The following is a 17,943-nucleotide window of genomic DNA, read 5'->3' on the forward strand; positions in this document are numbered from 1 at the left end:
CTGCAGCTATTCTTCAAAGGTTTGTTTCCCCGACAGAACATGTTGGATTTCTGAAAGAAGACACAGCACCTGTCCCGTGTTCACCGTGTCATGTGTCGTTTGAGTAAACCAATGGACTCCCAAATTATATCAATTTAAATCACACATTTTCTTGCATGGTTACAAGCTTGAAAGTTGTTTATTTTGTATTCAGGAGACTTAAATTGTGAATTATTGATTCACATTTCTAATAAATTATGAATCCAATCATCACAAATTAATTGCGAAACTGTGTATAATACATACTGTATATAGTGTATTTATTGTCCCTGGCTGTGGTTGAAAATAGATGCTGAAAGGTGAGTCGAAATAAAGAGGAACCTGCATGACCGTTTAATTGCATTCAATTGAAATGTGTTTTGACTCACTGTGAGGCATGCAACAGAACCAAAACACATGTGATGACTGCGTGTCATGTTGTCAAACCTCACCGGAGACTTTTCTGGAAATGATGTTGCAAAATTGTTTCAACAGTAATGATTCAATCTGGCTAATGCATCGTTAGTGCAGGCGTCACTGTGAGCTCAAGCGGCCTGTGAGAAACACTCCCCTCTAGAGGCCGACGAGGGAAGAGCACCCGAGTGCTGAACGAGGTGCAGATGCTGGACAGAAGCCTGCAGTTCATTTGACAAACATCTGGAACAGGATATTGGTTTTGTTTTGTTTTGCCAGGGGTTATTTTACCCCCATGACATACAATCACATGTACAGGTTATTTTAAATCCTTTAAAGTACTGCAGCGTCTCTTGATGATTGACAGCAAGCCTCCCGTCCACACATTGTGTCTGGACTTTGAGTCATTTCCTTCTGGCGGGAGGCGCAGTCCATCAGGACCAATGATTCAATCCAGAGAACAGTGTTGTGTGGTTATGAATGTTGTTCCGGAGGTGAAATGACGGCATTTATACAAATCTAAAATTAATCTAACAGAGGCGGGCGACCGGAAGCATGGCGGCCTTCAGGGTGTTTGTTTGTGTCCAGCAGTTTCTTTTTAAGAGCCAATGTAAGAACGGCAGAGAAGATCGACAAGGAAGCGGAGCGATCGTCTTCATTTCAGGATCCATAGGTCAAAATATATATATATATATATATATATATATATATATATATATATATATATATATATATATATATATATATATATATATATATATATATATATATAGTGTGACAGGCGCAACCGTGACCTAAATTAACTGCAACTCACTTCCCTTTCAGATTAAATTCAAGAGTCATCATTTACAGGTGTGTCGAAACCCTTTAACTTGAAGTTCACGGCGTCACATACTCAGTTTCTACTCTAATAATAATAATAATAATAATAATAATAATAATAATAATAATGGGGTTCCAAGGTCCTCCGTGTGATAGTAGCCGTTGCGCATGTGACAGAAAAAGAAGCACAAGGTATATATGTTTTTAAAAAAACATTTATTTCTATGTACAACACATTATCTGAACAAATACAGAGGCAACAATGCTGAAACAAATCTTCATAAGAGAGCGAGAGAAGTCCCTTTCTTCTTTCGTTCACCAGGACAATACACCTTCTTTTCAGTGAAAGGGTGGTGCACGTTAGTGTGACGTTCTCCTTCGTGACAAGTTCAGAACGTCTGGCTGGCAGACGGGTGGAGATGGATGTGAACGCGTGAGGCTCAAACGGCGTCGTCGTAGACCAGCCGGACCAACACTTTGTCCTCCAGCGCGTCGTTCTGCCTGTAGACGTACAGCGGCGCGTCTGGAGCCGCCGGGCTCCGCGCTCCGGCGCTGTGGCCGTCCTCCTCGTGGATCAGGTCCCTGGAGGAGGCCACGCAGCGGTCGTGGTCCTGGAGGGCCGCCGGGTATCGGCGGGAGGATCTCTCGATTCGCACCGAGCGCCTCACCGGAGTGATGAAGCGAACCTCCTGCCCGTTGACCTGCGGCGTCGCCGTCTGGTGCCTCGGAGCGCCGCTGGAGGAACAAGAAATCAGCTTTTGCTTTTTAACTTTTACATTTCAAGAAATAATTGTGACACCATTGTTGGCCTCAGCGTTGAATTCCTCCATCCACAACACTCCCTCCCTCACCAGAGACCGCACGCCACCCACCCACTCTCTCACTCACTTATGTGACTGATGTTGCTTTACTTCTGATGGGGATTTGAAAATATCTGTGAGCCTCTTCTTTTATTTCGCAATCCACCTGACTGACAGAACAAATACTGATGGGTGGCTCGACGGAGCGGTTCGTTAAGATTTGCTTCCGTTCACATTGCGGTTACAAAAGGGCAGGAATTTTCCAGTAAATTTCTGGAAAGTTGCCACAGGAATTTTGTCTGTAACAGTTGAAACTCCTCTCAACACAATGTAAGGTGAGTCTACTTAAGCACATTTCAACCACAAGGCCACTCAGAATGCGTCACACAAAAGCATCAAAACCCAACAGGAAAGAAGATTTAAAAACAATTAGGAACATTCATTTAAACATTAAAAATGTACATCAATTTACAAGTTACAAGTTCAGCCGTTTCCTTATGACACCCAGTGACAGCTGGGATCGTCTCCAGCTAGAGGCCAAGAGCGGTACTGCACATAGAGATTTCAATTAAAGCTGCAACACTGAAAAAAATCACTAGTTCATTTTTTGGAGCTGTGACCTTAGTTCAAAATGTTGAACTATGAACTGAACTAGTTCATGTAGAAAGTGAACTTTCCCAACACTGTTTGTCATTAGCATATTGATTACTTGGTAAACTGTTTATTTGTATACAGTAGACTTTTTACAGCAGTGAGAGTAGGACGTATGTACGTCCACACAAAAGTACACCTTCACCTTGTAGTTGGAGGAGCTCAGCACGACAGAGAAAGTGACGTAGATGATAATAAAAGGACACCAAAACATGAAAATGTACTAATAATAAATAAAACACCCTGCAGTAACACTGGATCAATACTCTGGTCTTTAAGCATTCAGCACTGGTGACGTTTCAAACTGGATTCCAGCTCTCGTTCCTTTAGAGGACGACACAACATGTTGAAGTAGTTTTTGAAAGCAGCTCTGGATACAAACTGCACGCTGAGAGAACAGCAGGACGCTGTGGAGGCGACTCAGACGTACCCGGGGGTCGCCGTGATCTTGTACTTGACCACAGACGAGTCTCCTTTCTCTCCACGGACGATAGTTCGGACCGGTTTGGGCGTCGCCATCGGGTCTTTGCTGATGCTCTCTGGAGTGCGTTCACTCGCTGGCCGTTGGTCCTCCTCTCCCTCCTCCTCGTTTTCTGAAGACACCGACCAAAACCAGAAAATCTAAGTTAAAGGTTGTTTAGCCGAAAAACACACGAACATGTTATCATTGGGATACATTTTGATTTGATTTGCATGTTGAAATGACAAAATCACTGGAACCTTGAAGCTGCTTCAATTCAACCTAAACTCTGGCAGCTCACCGAGCAGCCCCCACCTGTCAGAGGATCACACACGTCCTGACAGACAGGACGCAGCAGGTGAAGCTGGGAAAAATCACATCCAGCACCCGGATTATATGTGTAGTCTGTTGACCTCTGATTGCATTGTTTTGGACAGGGCGTCCCTGAAGATGCCATTGAAGAAGACTACGCCCAACAAGTCATGAAGAGCCTCGTCATCTATGGAGATGCAGCACAGGAGGGCTTGACTCCTGACAAGGTGTTGGTGTGTGTGTGTGTGTAAAATGCAACTAATTCATATTTGAATAGTGGTGTAGAGCAGTGGTAGACCTTTTGTGTAAATATGACTTAATTCTCAAATGAAATAAAACACTAGTTAAATAACCCTGAAACACCCGATAATCTTTACTGGGGTTTTGTAATTAGATGCAAAAGAAGCCCAAGTAATGATTACTATCGTAGGCTGAGTACATTTTATGTTTAAGAATGAAATTAGCAAGTAACATTTACTTAAATGTTGGATAATAAACAATTATTACTAGTAAGTAAACTTAACTTAAGTATTTTAAAGCATGAGTAAAAAGGTACTCAGAATTTCTGAGTGGAAATTGTCAGCAAGTTTTTTTAAAGTAAATTCCACTCAAAATGTTTTTCAGTGTAGTCTGAGTACAGATTACTATCAAAGGCTGAGTCAATGTTATGTCTCAGGAAGTAATTTTCAGTTCAAATTTACTTGAACATCTTGGATGAAAAAACATTATTAGTAGGAAGTAAACTTTACTCAAGAATTGTGCGAGTGAAAATTACTCACAATTTCTGTGTGGAAATTGTTACTTAGACTTTTTTAAGTAAATGCCACTCCAATTTTGCTCCTGGTTCAGAGAGCTGCTCTCTGAACCAGGAGCAGCTCTCTGAACCAGGAGCAGCTCTGTGAACCAGGAGCAGCTCTCTGAACCAGGAGCAGCTCTCTGAACCAGGAGCAGCTCTGTGAACCAGGAGCAGCTCTCTGAACCAGGAGCAGCTCTCTGAACCAGGAGCAGCTCTGTGAACCAGGAGCAGCTCTGTGAACCAGGAGCAGCTCTGTGAACCAGGAGCAGCTCTGTGAACCAGGAGCAGCTCTGTGAACCAGGAGCAGCTCTCTGAACCAGGAGCAGCTCTGTGAACCAGGAGCAGCTCTCTGAACCAGGAGCAGCTCTGTGAACCAGGAGCAGCTCTCTGAACCAGGAGCAGCTCTCTGAACCAGGAGCAGCTCTCTGAACCAGGAGCAGCTCTGTGAACCAGGAGCAGCTCTGTGAACCAGGAGCAGCTCTCCTGCTCCAAGTGAAACGAGCCAAAGTGCTCGTGTCTTGTTCCAACAGTGAGCTGCTGGCTTCACACGTTACAAAGTACACGGACATAAAACTTCATTAATAAATACATGGAGAAATGCATGTCTTTTAAAAATATTTTATCAGCTTTATTGGCCAAGTGTGTCTACAAATACATGGACTTTGACTCTGGTTTCACGTAGCTCTCATTGTCATTATTGTACCAATAAAGCCAATTCTGTTTCTGAATCCATCAACCAACAAGCTGTAAACATTGACAGAGCTCCAAAAGTGGCGAAAAGTGTGCGCAAACAATGTAAGAAGCCGTTTTATGTTTTATATACGGCACAAAAGGAGTCGAGTCGATAGAAAGCTGTGGAACGACAAAGCGCTGCATGTCACCAACCTTGGGTATCGTCCTTTTTCTTCAGAATCTCAAACACAACGGCTCGCAGCTCGTCCACCGGCTGCAACCCAAGAGAAGCACACACACACACACACACACAGACACACACACACACACACACAGACACACACACACAACTGAATATTCTGATCACGGGCCGACAGATGGAGCAGTCAGGAGCGATGTTAAGAACATGAGCCATGCAGTGATTAATGAATTAATCTTCATGGAGAACTTGGTCCATGGTCGGGAGAGTAGAAAAAGCGACGTCCCAGCTGACGCAGCTGGAATTTTATTGTGGAAAAAATAAATAAAAAGTTCTTAAAAATTAATATTACTATGGAATTGTACATCTTTGTCATTTCAGATTTCTGAACTGAATGTGTTTTTACTTGTCTGGCATCCAGCGCAGTACCAAAACACATCTGTGACGATGTCATACCAAACATCATTCCAGACCGTTCTGGAAAAATGTTGTGAAATTGATTTATGTCGGAAAACCGCACAACAGTGATGATTTAACGCGGCTAACGCGGAGCGTGTGCAACAGAACTGCACTCAGAAACTGATTGATTCTACAAACTCTGCTGCTTCAACAGACTACATGTCATCATCATTATATACTGGAGAGTTTTCTTTCAACAAGCCGAGGACGGTGAGCAAAAGCTTCTGCACTCATGTTGTCTCCCCAGGCGGGAAGTGTGGGCGCTGGTAGCCCCGCCCCCTTGAGCCCCGCCCCCTTGAGCCCCGCTGCCTGCAGCAACATGACAGGAAGCGGAGCAGTGACCGCGCTCTGATCCGCGCTATTTTAATAAAGTATTGATACTAAAAAATATGCTAAATCCTATCGTTTTTAACGTACGAGTACCGCGCTATCTTTTCAGTGACGGTATACCGTGCAACATTACAGAGTAATGTAAAAAAAAAAAAAAAAGTATTTAAATCGGCTCAGGCACCGAAAAGAAGCACCGAAATCTGTGTTGTGTTTCAGTCCGGTAGGTACCGGACGTCTTGGGCCCTACTGTTAACACCGGTATATTTATTATAACACGTAGGGGGAACAACAAACATGGCCGACTCACCTCCAGCACAACAGCGACGGCCTCTTGGAACATGGGCAGCACGTCCAGGTGGCCCTCTCGTTCCAGCAGGCGGGCCCGACAGATCCAGTATTTGGCAAACTTCCTGGAAACGGCCGGCAGCCGAGACAGAACCTCCCTCACCTGGCCTGGAGGGCAACCCTGTGGGCGCGAGGGAGGCGCGTATCAAAAAGTGTGCGAGTGTGACGCCATTGGTGCCTTCCTGATAGCGAGTGTGTCAGAGTGATGACACAGAGCTAAATATGTTGATAGTTCACAGATGAAAAAGGTAGTAAATTGCTATATATCGTGATAATATGACAATGGGACTTATAGAAAAAGTATCGGGACTTAAGTATCGTGATAATATCGTATTGCGGGACCTCTGGTGATTCCCACCTCTCAGACGCTCTTTTCCTCACTCAACGACATCTACCTTTGCAAGCAGCTCGATGCAGTCCGCCAGGGATCTGTCCACGGCAGCGATGAGGGAGTGAGCATCGTCTTCCTCATTCATGGCGCCCCAGAAGGGCTGCGGCACGGCCACGGTGCGCCGGACCTGAGGTTTCACTGGCATCGGGGGGCGCTTGTAGGAAATGCCCTTGGCCTCCCGCCAGTCCTGTAGTTTTCTCCTTGACGCCAAAAAATAAATACAGAGCAGACGGTTTCATTTTAAAAAGTCAAAATTTGTAAATAGCATTTGTATTTTTTTCTTTATGGGACAGCAGAGCGACAGGAAACCAGGCGTCGAGGAACGACAGACGTCCCGGGACAAACGGGTCTTTCACATTTTACTTTGGACAAACTTGGACTCTTTGTTCATCAAATAGTGCACATTTCAGTGGCGCGTATGATCTTTATCTGGTATCTCACTGTTCAACAAGCAAAACCTCAAAGAGGTGGAGTATGTTATCTGCGGTTTGTCTTATCAAAAACTGACGAGCATCAAAACTTGGCACTGAGGTTCCTTATCTTACTGTTTGACTGGCAGGATGTTTCTTGCTCTAGAAGTTCATCCCTTTATTTTAATCTGAGGTGTTGCAAGCCCAGGCATCAAACCGCGAGACAAAGAAATGCAACCCTTTCATAGCGCCGTGTAGTATCGGACTCCTCCACTTACATTCTCTCCTCCTGGGCAGCGGTCACTTTCTTCCCCTCCGTCTGGGGAACGACCCTCACGGGGCCCTTCGGTGTCTTGGCGTCTGCGGGCCGACCCGTGTGGCTGATGGTCCTGCCGGGCCGCGGCACCGTGTGGGACGTGCCCATCTGTGACGGGGGGGCGTTTGCCGAACTGCGTCCCTTTTTGCCGTTTGCCTCTTCCCGGGCGTTGCTTTTCCCACCCGGCTCGGCCGCGGCAGCTGGCGTGATGCCGCTGAGCGCTCGGGATCCGCACCTGCTCGCCGCCGAGGAGGAGGAGGAGGATGTTGTTGTTGTTGTTTGTGGGGCGGCTTTGCACGGTTGCGTATTTTTCTGCCCTGCACCTTCAGACCTCTGCTTGGTAAACCGGTCTGTGGGCGGACCAGCTGCTCTCCCTTGGGGCTTAGACGGTGCTGCTGTGGATTTCAGTTCACTTGATGAGGGAATCTTCAACGATGGCTGAGGATTTCTGCTTAAAATGGGTTTAAAGTTAGACTTGCTCGCATTTGGAACTGTAATTCCAGCTCTTGCTCTCTCACGTTGAGACGTGGTAGGTAACGGTTTCCTCTGAGTCGTGGCGGACGTCCGGGAAACAGAAACTGGTGGCAAACTGCTGGATGGCATCTTTTTAGCTCCAGCAGCAGAGACAGAGGTGATGGGATCCGCTGCTGTGGCCGAGGTGTGTTTTAAGTGTTGACTTTGACCGTTTCTGGGCTGGATGACTGCAGGAATTAGTCCCGTTTTGGTTTTGACCATCGGGCCGAGACTCATCCTGACACTGACCGTCGTCAGTGGACACAACCTGGTGGCCTTGGAGCTGAATCTGCCGTTTGACTTTGTTACAGATGCGTTTGAATGGGATCTGCCAGAAGATGTTATTCCTGGGGTCGGCTGCTTTTTGAGATGGCGTGCTGCAGTCGGGTTGCAACTGGAGGACAAAACTGTGGACTTCCTGGTCAGCACGGGGATTTGATTAAGTCTCGGCCGTGCCGCGCCGCCGGCTGCAGACGTACGACTGGCATCCTGCCGTCCCGTCAGGACGTTGGCCTTTACGTTCACTTTGTTTGAGTCACCGAATGTTTTCCTGGCGGCAGCGTGTTTGGTGGATTGCGCAGGCAGAGATTGAATTTTCGCGCCTCCATACGTGAATCTGTCAGCTGGAGCCTGGTTCTCTTTTCCTTGAACAACCTGCAATAACAAAAACATGAATCACAAAAACACGAGTCAGGTTAAATCTATCTGGTGTGAGCTCTCGTCCCCGACCTGACGAGCTAAAAATACATCTGTCTTAAAAAAGGCCCACTCACCTTTACTGAAGTTATCACATGCTTCTTAACCAGACAGTTGTCACGTAGGTACGGCCTGAGGAGTCACATTGAGGTCATCCATTAATCACAACATCCTAAATGAAAGCACTTGAGGGGCACTTTGTGAGTTGTTTTGCAGTTGTGTTTCTTACTTTGGGTTGGACGGTTTCAGCTTTCCTTTTTCAGCCAAGTACTCCATGAACTTCTGTTTACGCAACTCTGCAACAGATAACGACACAGGAATTCAGCACAGGTCAGGTACCATTACACTTAGGGTTGCGTGGGGGCAGAAAATTTCCAGTAAATCTCTGGAAAGTTTCCATGGGAATTTTGAAAACAAAAGTGCCTATTTTTTTTTGCAAAAGCATATAACAGGGAACCTAAATGTAGTTGAGAACAAGGCTTTGCAGGCCGAGCTCAGCTGGACCCTGAATGCAGCTGGTTGGGAACATCGTCTGCAGAAACATAAACGTAAACATGAAGTGTTGTGTTGCTTTTGACGTCTTTGTCATCAGTGTTGCGTCTGAACGTTTCAGCCCGATGCCTGGAGAGTGTGAGAGCGCCGAGTTGTGTAGAGGCCAAGAGCGGTACTGCAGCCAGAGAGAGATTTAAATTATAGCTGCAACATACTGAAAAAAATAAATGAACTAGTTCATTTTTTGGAGCTGTGACCTTAGTTTAAAATGTTGAATTATGGACTATGAACTGAACTAGTTCATGTAGAAAGTGAACTTTCCCAACACTGTTTGTCATTAGCATATTGATTACTTGCTAAACTGTTTATTTGTATACAGTAGACTAACTTATTACAGCAGTGAGAGTAGGACGTATGTACGTCCACACAAAAGTACACCGTCACCTTCATTATTCGCTGCTTTCGGGGTCAAGCACGAGTTGGGCAACTTATCACATTACAGCAGGTTAAAAGTTATGTTGTACATGTTTGCATGCATGTCTGCTTATGACAAGGTAAATACAGTTGAATTAACCCAAAATTTCCAGTTTATTCCTGTTTATTCCAGTTTGTTCCTGTGTAAAGTTTCCAACTTTGAATATTCCCTGAATTCTGCAACCCTAATCATACTTAACGGCAACTTTCCTATGAAAGACGCATGCTTAGTGTTTGAACAAAATAATGAACCGATACACAGCCGTGCAGGTGCAGAACTCGAGTACGCTACATGTTTTAGGACCGCTCTTCAGGTTAACTCACCAACTAATCAAACATTCACATCACATACAATGACTGCATGTTTATTACAGCCAACACTGTTCAGATCCCCTTATTGGATGTAATAAACAGAAAACGCAAGTGAAAAGTCTGCTGAGCTGTGATGTACAGAAAAGAGATGATTCATCTTTTTCATCCGCAGCGGTCGAGTCATTTAAAGTTCACCAGCCTTCTCAAACGCTGTGGAGCGGATGACTTCAAGTACTGAATAACTGTGTAGACGCGTGCTGCCATCTGCAGTTAGAGACGACTCAATACTTGCTGTATACCACTCTGTCTAATAGGAGTATGGATATTGTGTGTATTTGTGTTTGTCAGCTTTCAGACAAAACATTTGTATATATTTTTAAAAAAGGGTTGGAATAATTTAGGATAAATGAATAACTTTCTTGTTGCATACAGGCAATGGGATTTACTTGTGTGAAAAGCATACTTAACATTCAGACTCAGTTTCCACATAAAATAGAATAAAATACATTCAAAAGCTGAATTAATATACCAATGCTTCATAAAGAGACAGCTCATCGCAGCTGTGTCTCCACATCTGAGACTACATTTTATGTTTGATGAAACCGACATGATTTCATTTTCAGAGTTGTTAAGCGGGCAAATAAATTCATACATAAGAGTTCTTAAAACAGTTTGGAAAGTATTAAACTCCTGCAGCCACACACATTTCACTGGCACGACACTATGTTACTCTCATGGCATCGTTATAAGCTACATGAAGTCTTAAAATACATGCGAAAACATACGAAACACCTCAGTACAACAGAAAAGTGCATTTTCATAAAGATACTTTGTACTATTTATTCACAAAGTCATGTTATTAATGATATGTTTGATTTGTATGTGGATGTGGTCAGAAGTTTATTACATAGTCAGAAACACATACTCAGTCAGCTGGGCATGGTTCAACTGATTATCTTTTTATTAACCCTTAAATCAAAGAATAAAAATGCTTCACGCACAATTTAGTTGTATTCCCTTTCTTTACCTCACTAGACACAGGTCACATGTTTTATACTTGTTGCATCCATATAATCTCATTTCCATAAATGTTTTTGTATAATACGTTTGGTTGACATCTTATTTTGAAAACCGGATATTGTGTCCCGTTGAATTTGCGCCAACTTTGCAAAATCCCTCGCCCGCTCCCGATCTGGTCCGTTTGAATGCGTTTACCGTGAATTTTCGTAAATAAGTGCATGAAAACGAACCTTTTCTAGAAAGTATCGAGACGGGCTCTTCTTCTGCCTCCATGTCGCTCAGACTTCGGCTTCTTCTCCGGGTCGGACTGCTTATTATTCGTCGCCGTGGCTCACTACACGTTACACTAACGTTAGCTCCGTTAACAACCGAGCTCGCGCATCCGGTTTTGAAACTGCCGGGAGTGAACGCCTCCTCTTCTCTGATTGGACAATTTGAAAGTTCGAAGGGAGGAACACAGAGCACGCATGCGCTAAAACCCAGCGCTGATTGGAGCAGAGGATGTAAACAAAAAGGATGATGTTTGCTTCAGGCTTACAGATGTTTTCTGTATATTATTTAAGCAATAAGAGACGAGAGGCAGTACTGCATCGTCCATAATGTACTGTTCAAGGGTGTTCTTAGGCCACACCACGACACTGTACTGCCTCTCGTCCCTTATTGCTTAAATAAACTACACCCGGTGACTTACTCAACCAATCAGAATGCTTGATTTGATCTATCCGTATTATAAACTATATTACTGTATACACTCAGGCGTGTATAATAGAGTATACAAGTACCGATACAAATATACGTGTGGTTGTCACGTGACTGATACATTGGAGAGTCATATGTAATTACTTTATTATTAGATTATAATTATTGATGCATTAATGAGTTTCATTTGTAGTCTTTTTTAGCTCTTAACATACTGCTGGATCGCTTGTGAATTCCCCCCCACAGGAATGAATAATGTTTGATCCCAATCAATAAAAATGTATAGAAATGTATTTGTTTATCATAATTTACATCATTAGTTACTTTTAAGATTCAGATTAAATATTAAATTAAAATCAAATTCAATAATATTTGCCACTGAATTGTACCAAAGTATAGAAGTATAAAGTATAGCCAAACTAGAAATACTCAGGGAAAGTACAAGTTTAAAAGTACCTCAGCAGTGACAGTACACAGCATGTTAGGAACATGTAACACTGGTGGGTTACTGTACCTCTGGCTAAAACCTAGACTAACATTTCTGATGGTCTCTGTTGTGGAAATAGTTTGGAGAAGAGAACTCAAAGTCTGATTAGAATTACTGCTTCTAAAAATGGTTGCAGCTAATATGTAGCGTGAAGTTCTTTGTCATTTCCCAAACCCTGCGTGAACAAATATAAAACCCAAATCCAAATAAGTTCCAAAGCTTTATTAAATATTTCACTGCATATCATTTAAATAATTATTAGTAAGGCAGATTTTCAAATAAATAGATACTTCATATTAAAACGTTGCATAAATATATAAATACATGAACAGATAAAAGCATTATCAGTGCGTCATAATAAATACACAGGGTGTTCCCAGAGAAGCACAATGATGCCCTCTTCTGGTGAAACTTGACGTAAGTCAATACATGAAGCATTTCACTGTCTGTACTTGGTACAGACCGTAAATAGAAGCTCTGTAATACTTGCAACTTGTTACCAGACAGCCTTAGTGTCTTTGTTGCTTTCTTGGATCAAAAAAAGTGCAATATATACCCCAAAATATGTGCTTCCTCATAGAGGGTTGACTTGACCCCCCGGATGCAGCTGCACATCCCACTTTGGGCGTCTTCTGCAGCCTTTTAACTCTAATGTTCGGCCTCCTCTTGGATGCTGAATATTTGGGAGTGATCGGTTGTCTCCAGGCACATTGTCAACGGCTTGTTGTCGTGCGGCGCCGTGCTGATGTACCAGTTCGGGTAGGCGACGGACATGAGGGTGCTGAAGTTCACCCCGGTGTCCTGTCTGTAGAAGAGGAATCGCACCATGTCGCTGTCCGAGCTGATGCTGGTGCCCGATCCGGTCAACAGACTTTTGTTCTCCACGGCCTGAGGTGGGAGAAGGATGGAGGTCAGGCCCTGCTCTGCGTGAAGGGTCATTGCCCTTTCATCAAGCTATAAAGTACGCCGTGAGGATCATGTACTGAGTCGAGACTTTTACCTCCAGATGCAGAGTTGGCGCGTCGCCATCCATGCAGCAAGACAGGTAGAGATTTGTGCCCTTGATGCCCAGAGCCACAGTCCTGCCCTCCACGCTGGGGGACGGGTGCAAGTATGTCGACATGTTCAGGAGAACTGAGGAGAGAAGAGAAGACGGAGGTTCATTTTGATTGAAAACTGAAAGACTTTGATAAAAGAGCCTTTTTTACTCAAGTTGCATTTTGTCCAACAGGAAAAAGACCTGGAGGAAATGATGTCTATACATTTGAGATTGGTATACTTCTATTCTGCTACCATTAGAAGGGAAACATTCGGCTGTATACTCTTATGACAGCTCATGTCGGTTGGTTTCATTGTTTAATCTGTTTTATAAGAGTTCAAATACTTATTCTGGGCCTCACTGGAGCTTTCTGTTGTTTTACTGCCTTGTCTGCACTTTGTAAACTCACTTTTTAAAAGGTGCTATTTAAAGGTACTATTACTAGTATCATTGTGAATAGCCCGCTACCTTTATTTGACAGCTTTAGTTACTGGTTACTTTCATGATTCAGATTTCAGGTCGACAGTAAATTGAGATGTCAGGACCTCGTTTGTGTTCCTGGGTTTTTCCCCAAACTCCAGAGAAACCACAAGTTCAAATATCCATCCAACCGCTGCAAGATGAACTGTTAAAGACCTGTGGTCCTTAAATTAAAACAACCATCCTCAACCTTTAGTTGAGAATGCTTTTCTAATGATCTGTCACGTGTACTCACCTTTCTTGAGGTCAGTGCCTCCCTGCAGCATCACCGCGTGGAGCTCCATGCTGTTTTGGACCCGAACGACGCTCCGCTTCTCGCTGTCGGTCATGCAGCACTGCTCCTCGCCCGTCCAGCTGATCTGAAGCGGTGGAGCTGAATAACAGTCGAACACAATTTCCTCTGAGGAGAAAAGAGGCTGATTAGTGATGTTGGGTTTCTTGTCTTCTTGAAGCAGCAGAAATTATTTAAACAGCCACAGATTTCCTCTCTTCCTGCTAAAGTGAGTGTTGACAGCCAGAAATCTGAGCACCTCTCTGGGTAATTTCAGGCGATCAACTATTTCATCCCACATGTGCAGTTTTTTGAGTCGGCGTAGATCAGGCGCGACTAAATTAATAGGAAAGTGAAGGAGACGTCTATCAAACAAAGCACTAAATGAAGGAAAGTGATGGTGGATCTGTGACGAACAACTGAGCGAAGGCCGATGAGATGATGTAAACGGTTCACTCCTTGTCTCTGTTCCTAATGGTAAAAGCATTTCTGTCTCCACATATACAGATTCATATTCAGGAACTCTTCAGTGTCGGCCACAGAAAGTGAAATAAAGCCTCGTTACCTTCCACGATGCTGTCCAGCATCATGTTGAGCAGGTCCTCGTCTCTGAATTCGGTGCTCATCGGGGATGCTGAGCCCTTAAACCTCTCCATGGTGACGATGAGGTTGACCACCTGCTTCATTGTCAGCGGGTGATGGGAGATCTCAAAGTCCAGGCCCTCGGGCATCTTGGAGTTCCACATGTTGCTCACGTTGCAGTTCATCTCGGACTCCATCTTTGTTTTTTTCTGAAGCAAGGAAAAGCTGCAGGAAAGATACATTTGCAGTGTCACTTAAGCACAGAACATTCAGGGGAATAACAGCTGGATTTTCAGGTGAACTTCTCCTTTCTTGCTATTTTTTTTGCCAAATGTATTTACCTTCATTGTTACCCTGAAATACAATTGTGATACATGACTCACTACTGAATCCAAACCTGGCAATAAGGCACTAATACGCTCCGGAGAGGACGACGTTTCATACAGAAACATAATAAATCCTTCACAGGCAGCAGATGATGTTAAAGAAACTCGCTGGACGTGTCGGAGAGAAGCAGAGCTCCTATTCGCAGTCTGCTCCAGATCAGGAGAGAAAAGAGAAGAAAAGTCCATTTACCTGTTCAAGTAGTTTGAAGTGTGTTTGGATGCCGGCAGTTGTCCTGCTGTCAAGTGTTGTTCTGCCTTCCTGTGCTGCCCTGCAGGGTTTTATACACTCGCCAGACTCCCCGGAGGGAATTCCCCCCTCGACAGGAAGTGGGATGGCCCAGCCTGCTGCGCTCGCTGAGCTCGGCGGTGATGAAATACTGTACTTACACAGTGCTGCCGTGCCCACACGGCTCAGGTGTGCAGCGGATTGCGACACACGTTTGACTCAAGAAGACAACAATACATACGAGATGCATTCTTCCTAAATTACCAGTATTATCATTCTTAGCTGTTTAGTCATGATAAGTGTAGATTAAGATTCAGAGCAAAAGTTCCAGTATATTCTTATGAAATAAGCCAAAAGTCAATGTTTAAAATGTGTTTAGTGTCAACATTTATAGACGTGGGATCAATGACATCTTTGTAAATGAGAATTGGTTCTCAACTGATTTGATCTGGTTAAATAAAGGTCGAATAAAATACAATAAAAATGTTATAATGTTTATTAATTTTGAGGGAATAGACAACCCGTCGTATAAAATTATACATTATACAACACAAAGAAACTGCACTCTCAATGACCTTCAGGTTCGGACACTAAAACCTGAGCGCCGTTAAACAAAGAAGTGAATTTTGACTCTTTTACACGGGATGTGAGCGATGACCTCCAGGGTTGAGGTTTCATGATGGTCTGAGCCTCCTCTACACATGGATGCATCTTCCTTTGACTAGAAACGTGTGTGTGATACATCAAAAACAATCTTAATCGTGGAGGAAATGCGTAATTGACGAAGCTACTCACTAACGAAGGGCCTTCATCAACACGGTATCTCGTTTATTTAAGTCTAAAAACAGAAATATGTCTTCTTATGGGGGAGTCAGGTCTTCTGCTACCCTTCAGTTTCTGTTCATACAACAAGTTAGATAGATCAAGTTGATTATTGGGCTTTGCAGGTGCATTCTGGGTCCTCGTGGATAGATGCTGGCTCCCCCTGCTTTCACTCTTTGTGCTAAGATAACTGCTAGCTACAGCCTGCATTCAACCACAAATCTGAGCGTTATTAATCTTCTACGTGGAGTATTTCCAAAAGAAAAGTGTGGAGAAGTGCTGCACTTTAGAGTAGAGTTTACTTCTAATAAACGGCCAGATTAAATATGAAAACTAGCTTTCCAGAGAGAGCAGCTGGCTGCATGATGTGAAAAGCTGCTAGAAGTGTCAGCCACCGCTCTACTGACCCTGTATCAAACTGAAATGACTGTACGCACTATAATAATATTACAAAATATTGCAATGATTGAAATACACTTTCATTAGTTATAACGAGGAAAAGGTTGTCTTATTTTGGAGAAGTACTAAAAAGTACGTAGATAACGTATGCGTGTCAAACGCTCAACCTTTCATCTTCCATGACCTTTGAGCCAGGCCTTTGGAGTTTTGCGGTTCTTTTGATGGCAGGATAAATTTCCAGCAGCAGCGCAGACCTGCTTGCTGTTGAAAGTTGCATAACAGCGGCTTAATTTGATATTTCTTCACTTCCCTATTGAGCTGTGATACAGACAAAGAGCTGCGTCACCCAGTTTGTGTTCTACCTGATTGAGTTCACACTGTCCGCAGGACACGGCTGTGACTATTGGATATGTTTATGATAACGATGCATCCATCCGTCATCTGAACCGCTCCGCTGGAGCCGACCCGGCGGTCACTGAGTGATGGAAACACCCGCGTTCATAACGAGACAAAGACATGTGTGTAATTGGCAGATATCCCACAAAAGTGAATCAACCAGTAGAACGGCTGAACTTGTAACTTGTAAATTGATGTAAATAGATTGATTGATTTTGATTAAATGAATGTTCTTAATTCTTTTTAAATCTTCTTTCCTGTTGGGTTTTGATGCTTTTATGTGAAGCATTCTGAGTGGCCTTGTTGTTGAAATGTGCTTAAGTAGACTCACCTTACATTGGGTTGAGAGGGGTATCAACTGTTACAGCGCCCAACGGCATGCTGGGTAAAGCTCGGCTGCTTGGAGCAAACAGTTGGTGCAAAAACTGCAAAATCCGGATTATCTAGTGTCCGACTTAAGCTGACAGTAGTGGAAAGATTCTGTCTGAAGCTGAGGTGTGTGTGCGTGTGTGTGTGCGTGTGTGTGTGTGTGTGCGTGTGTGTATTGAATATGTAGGGTGTGTTGTAACCGCAGTAACACGTTGTCCTTCGTGTGAATCACTCTCCTCTAACTGCTGCCGATCAATGTTTTGGAAATCAGGAAAAAGTGGAGTTTTTGTCAACGGAGCAGAACTTTCACATCCTGCCAACGATTGTTTTCACTTATCACACTGAAGGAAGCGAGCACAAAAAGAAATGACACAACGGAGTTACTGCAATAAAAGAAGAGGTGAAGTTTTGTCATCTTTTCTGAAAAGATAAACTACAAAGTCATTGTTCAAGTTGATGAAAATTCCCCATTATCAAAGCCGGTTATTGTAAAGGATACACAAACGATCCTCATGTTGCAGCACATTTGTTGCAACATGGATTAAAATGACTGCAGACTTCTCAAATGAATCTGGAATGGGACATCTGACCGGACGCAGTCATGAAAACGAGCACAAGGCCCTGGGACAGATGGAGACGCTGCAGAGCTAAAACTCAAATGGCTTCACTTGAAAACCCAAAAGGATCAAGTGTCTCCAGTGGTCAGAGACGGGGAAGAGACGCTACGGATTTCAAAAAGAGTCATGATTATGAGATTAAAAAGTCATAATTATAACATAATAAAGTCAAAATCATTAGATGAAAAGTTGAAATTATAAGATACAAGTCATAATTATGAGATAATAAAGTTAAAATTATGAGATAAAAAGTCATAATTATGACTAT

General features: G+C 43.5%; 2 protein-coding genes across 2 annotated transcripts; both read right to left on the reverse strand.

The window, feature by feature from the left end:
* Window positions 1-1,451: 1,451 nt before the first annotated feature.
* Window positions 1,452-11,283, reverse strand: ckap2l (cytoskeleton associated protein 2-like). The gene is made up of 9 exons (XM_068598910.1): window positions 11,133-11,283; window positions 8,834-8,900; window positions 8,682-8,736; window positions 7,358-8,562; window positions 6,674-6,869; window positions 6,241-6,399; window positions 5,159-5,219; window positions 3,136-3,298; window positions 1,452-1,989 (listed from the first exon to the last, which is right to left on the reverse strand). The coding sequence occupies exons 1-9, from the start codon at window positions 11,173-11,175 to the stop codon at window positions 1,695-1,697; spliced, it is 2,244 nt and encodes a 747-aa protein (XP_068455011.1). The 5' UTR covers window positions 11,176-11,283; the 3' UTR covers window positions 1,452-1,694.
* Window positions 11,284-12,689: 1,406 nt separating this feature from the next.
* LOC137801456 (interleukin-1 beta-like) lies at window positions 12,690-14,663 on the reverse strand. The gene is made up of 4 exons (XM_068598899.1): window positions 14,444-14,663; window positions 13,843-14,007; window positions 13,089-13,222; window positions 12,690-12,976 (listed from the first exon to the last, which is right to left on the reverse strand). The coding sequence occupies exons 1-4, from the start codon at window positions 14,655-14,657 to the stop codon at window positions 12,737-12,739; spliced, it is 753 nt and encodes a 250-aa protein (XP_068455000.1). The 5' UTR covers window positions 14,658-14,663; the 3' UTR covers window positions 12,690-12,736.
* Window positions 14,664-17,943: the final 3,280 nt, after the last annotated feature.

Source organism: Clinocottus analis, unplaced genomic scaffold, assembly GCF_023055335.1.
Source record: "Clinocottus analis isolate CAN_PGR_092001 unplaced genomic scaffold, fCliAna1.0.p SCAF_41, whole genome shotgun sequence".
In the NCBI taxonomy this organism is placed as follows: Eukaryota; Metazoa; Chordata; class Actinopteri; order Perciformes; family Cottidae; genus Clinocottus; species Clinocottus analis.

Excerpts from the sequence above, each read along its gene's own strand:
- ckap2l (XM_068598910.1), bottom strand. The coding sequence starts at position 11,175 with ATGGAGGCAGAAGAAGAGCCCGTCTCGATACTTTCTAGAAAAG. Across the intron at positions 8,737-8,833 it reads CTGAAACCGTCCAACCCAAA|GCCGTACCTACGTGACAACT; the intron begins GTAAGAAACACA and ends GTGACTCCTCAG. Across the intron at positions 3,299-5,158 it reads GAAAAAGGACGATACCCAAG|AAAACGAGGAGGAGGGAGAG; the intron begins GTTGGTGACATG and ends CGGTGTCTTCAG.
- LOC137801456 (XM_068598899.1), bottom strand. The coding sequence starts at position 14,657 with ATGGAGTCCGAGATGAACTGCAACGTGAGCAACATGTGGAACTCCAAG. Across the intron at positions 13,223-13,842 it reads AGGCACTGACCTCAAGAAAG|TTCTCCTGAACATGTCGACA; the intron begins GTGAGTACACGT and ends TTCTCTCCTCAG. Across the intron at positions 12,977-13,088 it reads CGCCAACTCTGCATCTGGAG|GCCGTGGAGAACAAAAGTCT; the intron begins GTAAAAGTCTCG and ends CTCCCACCTCAG.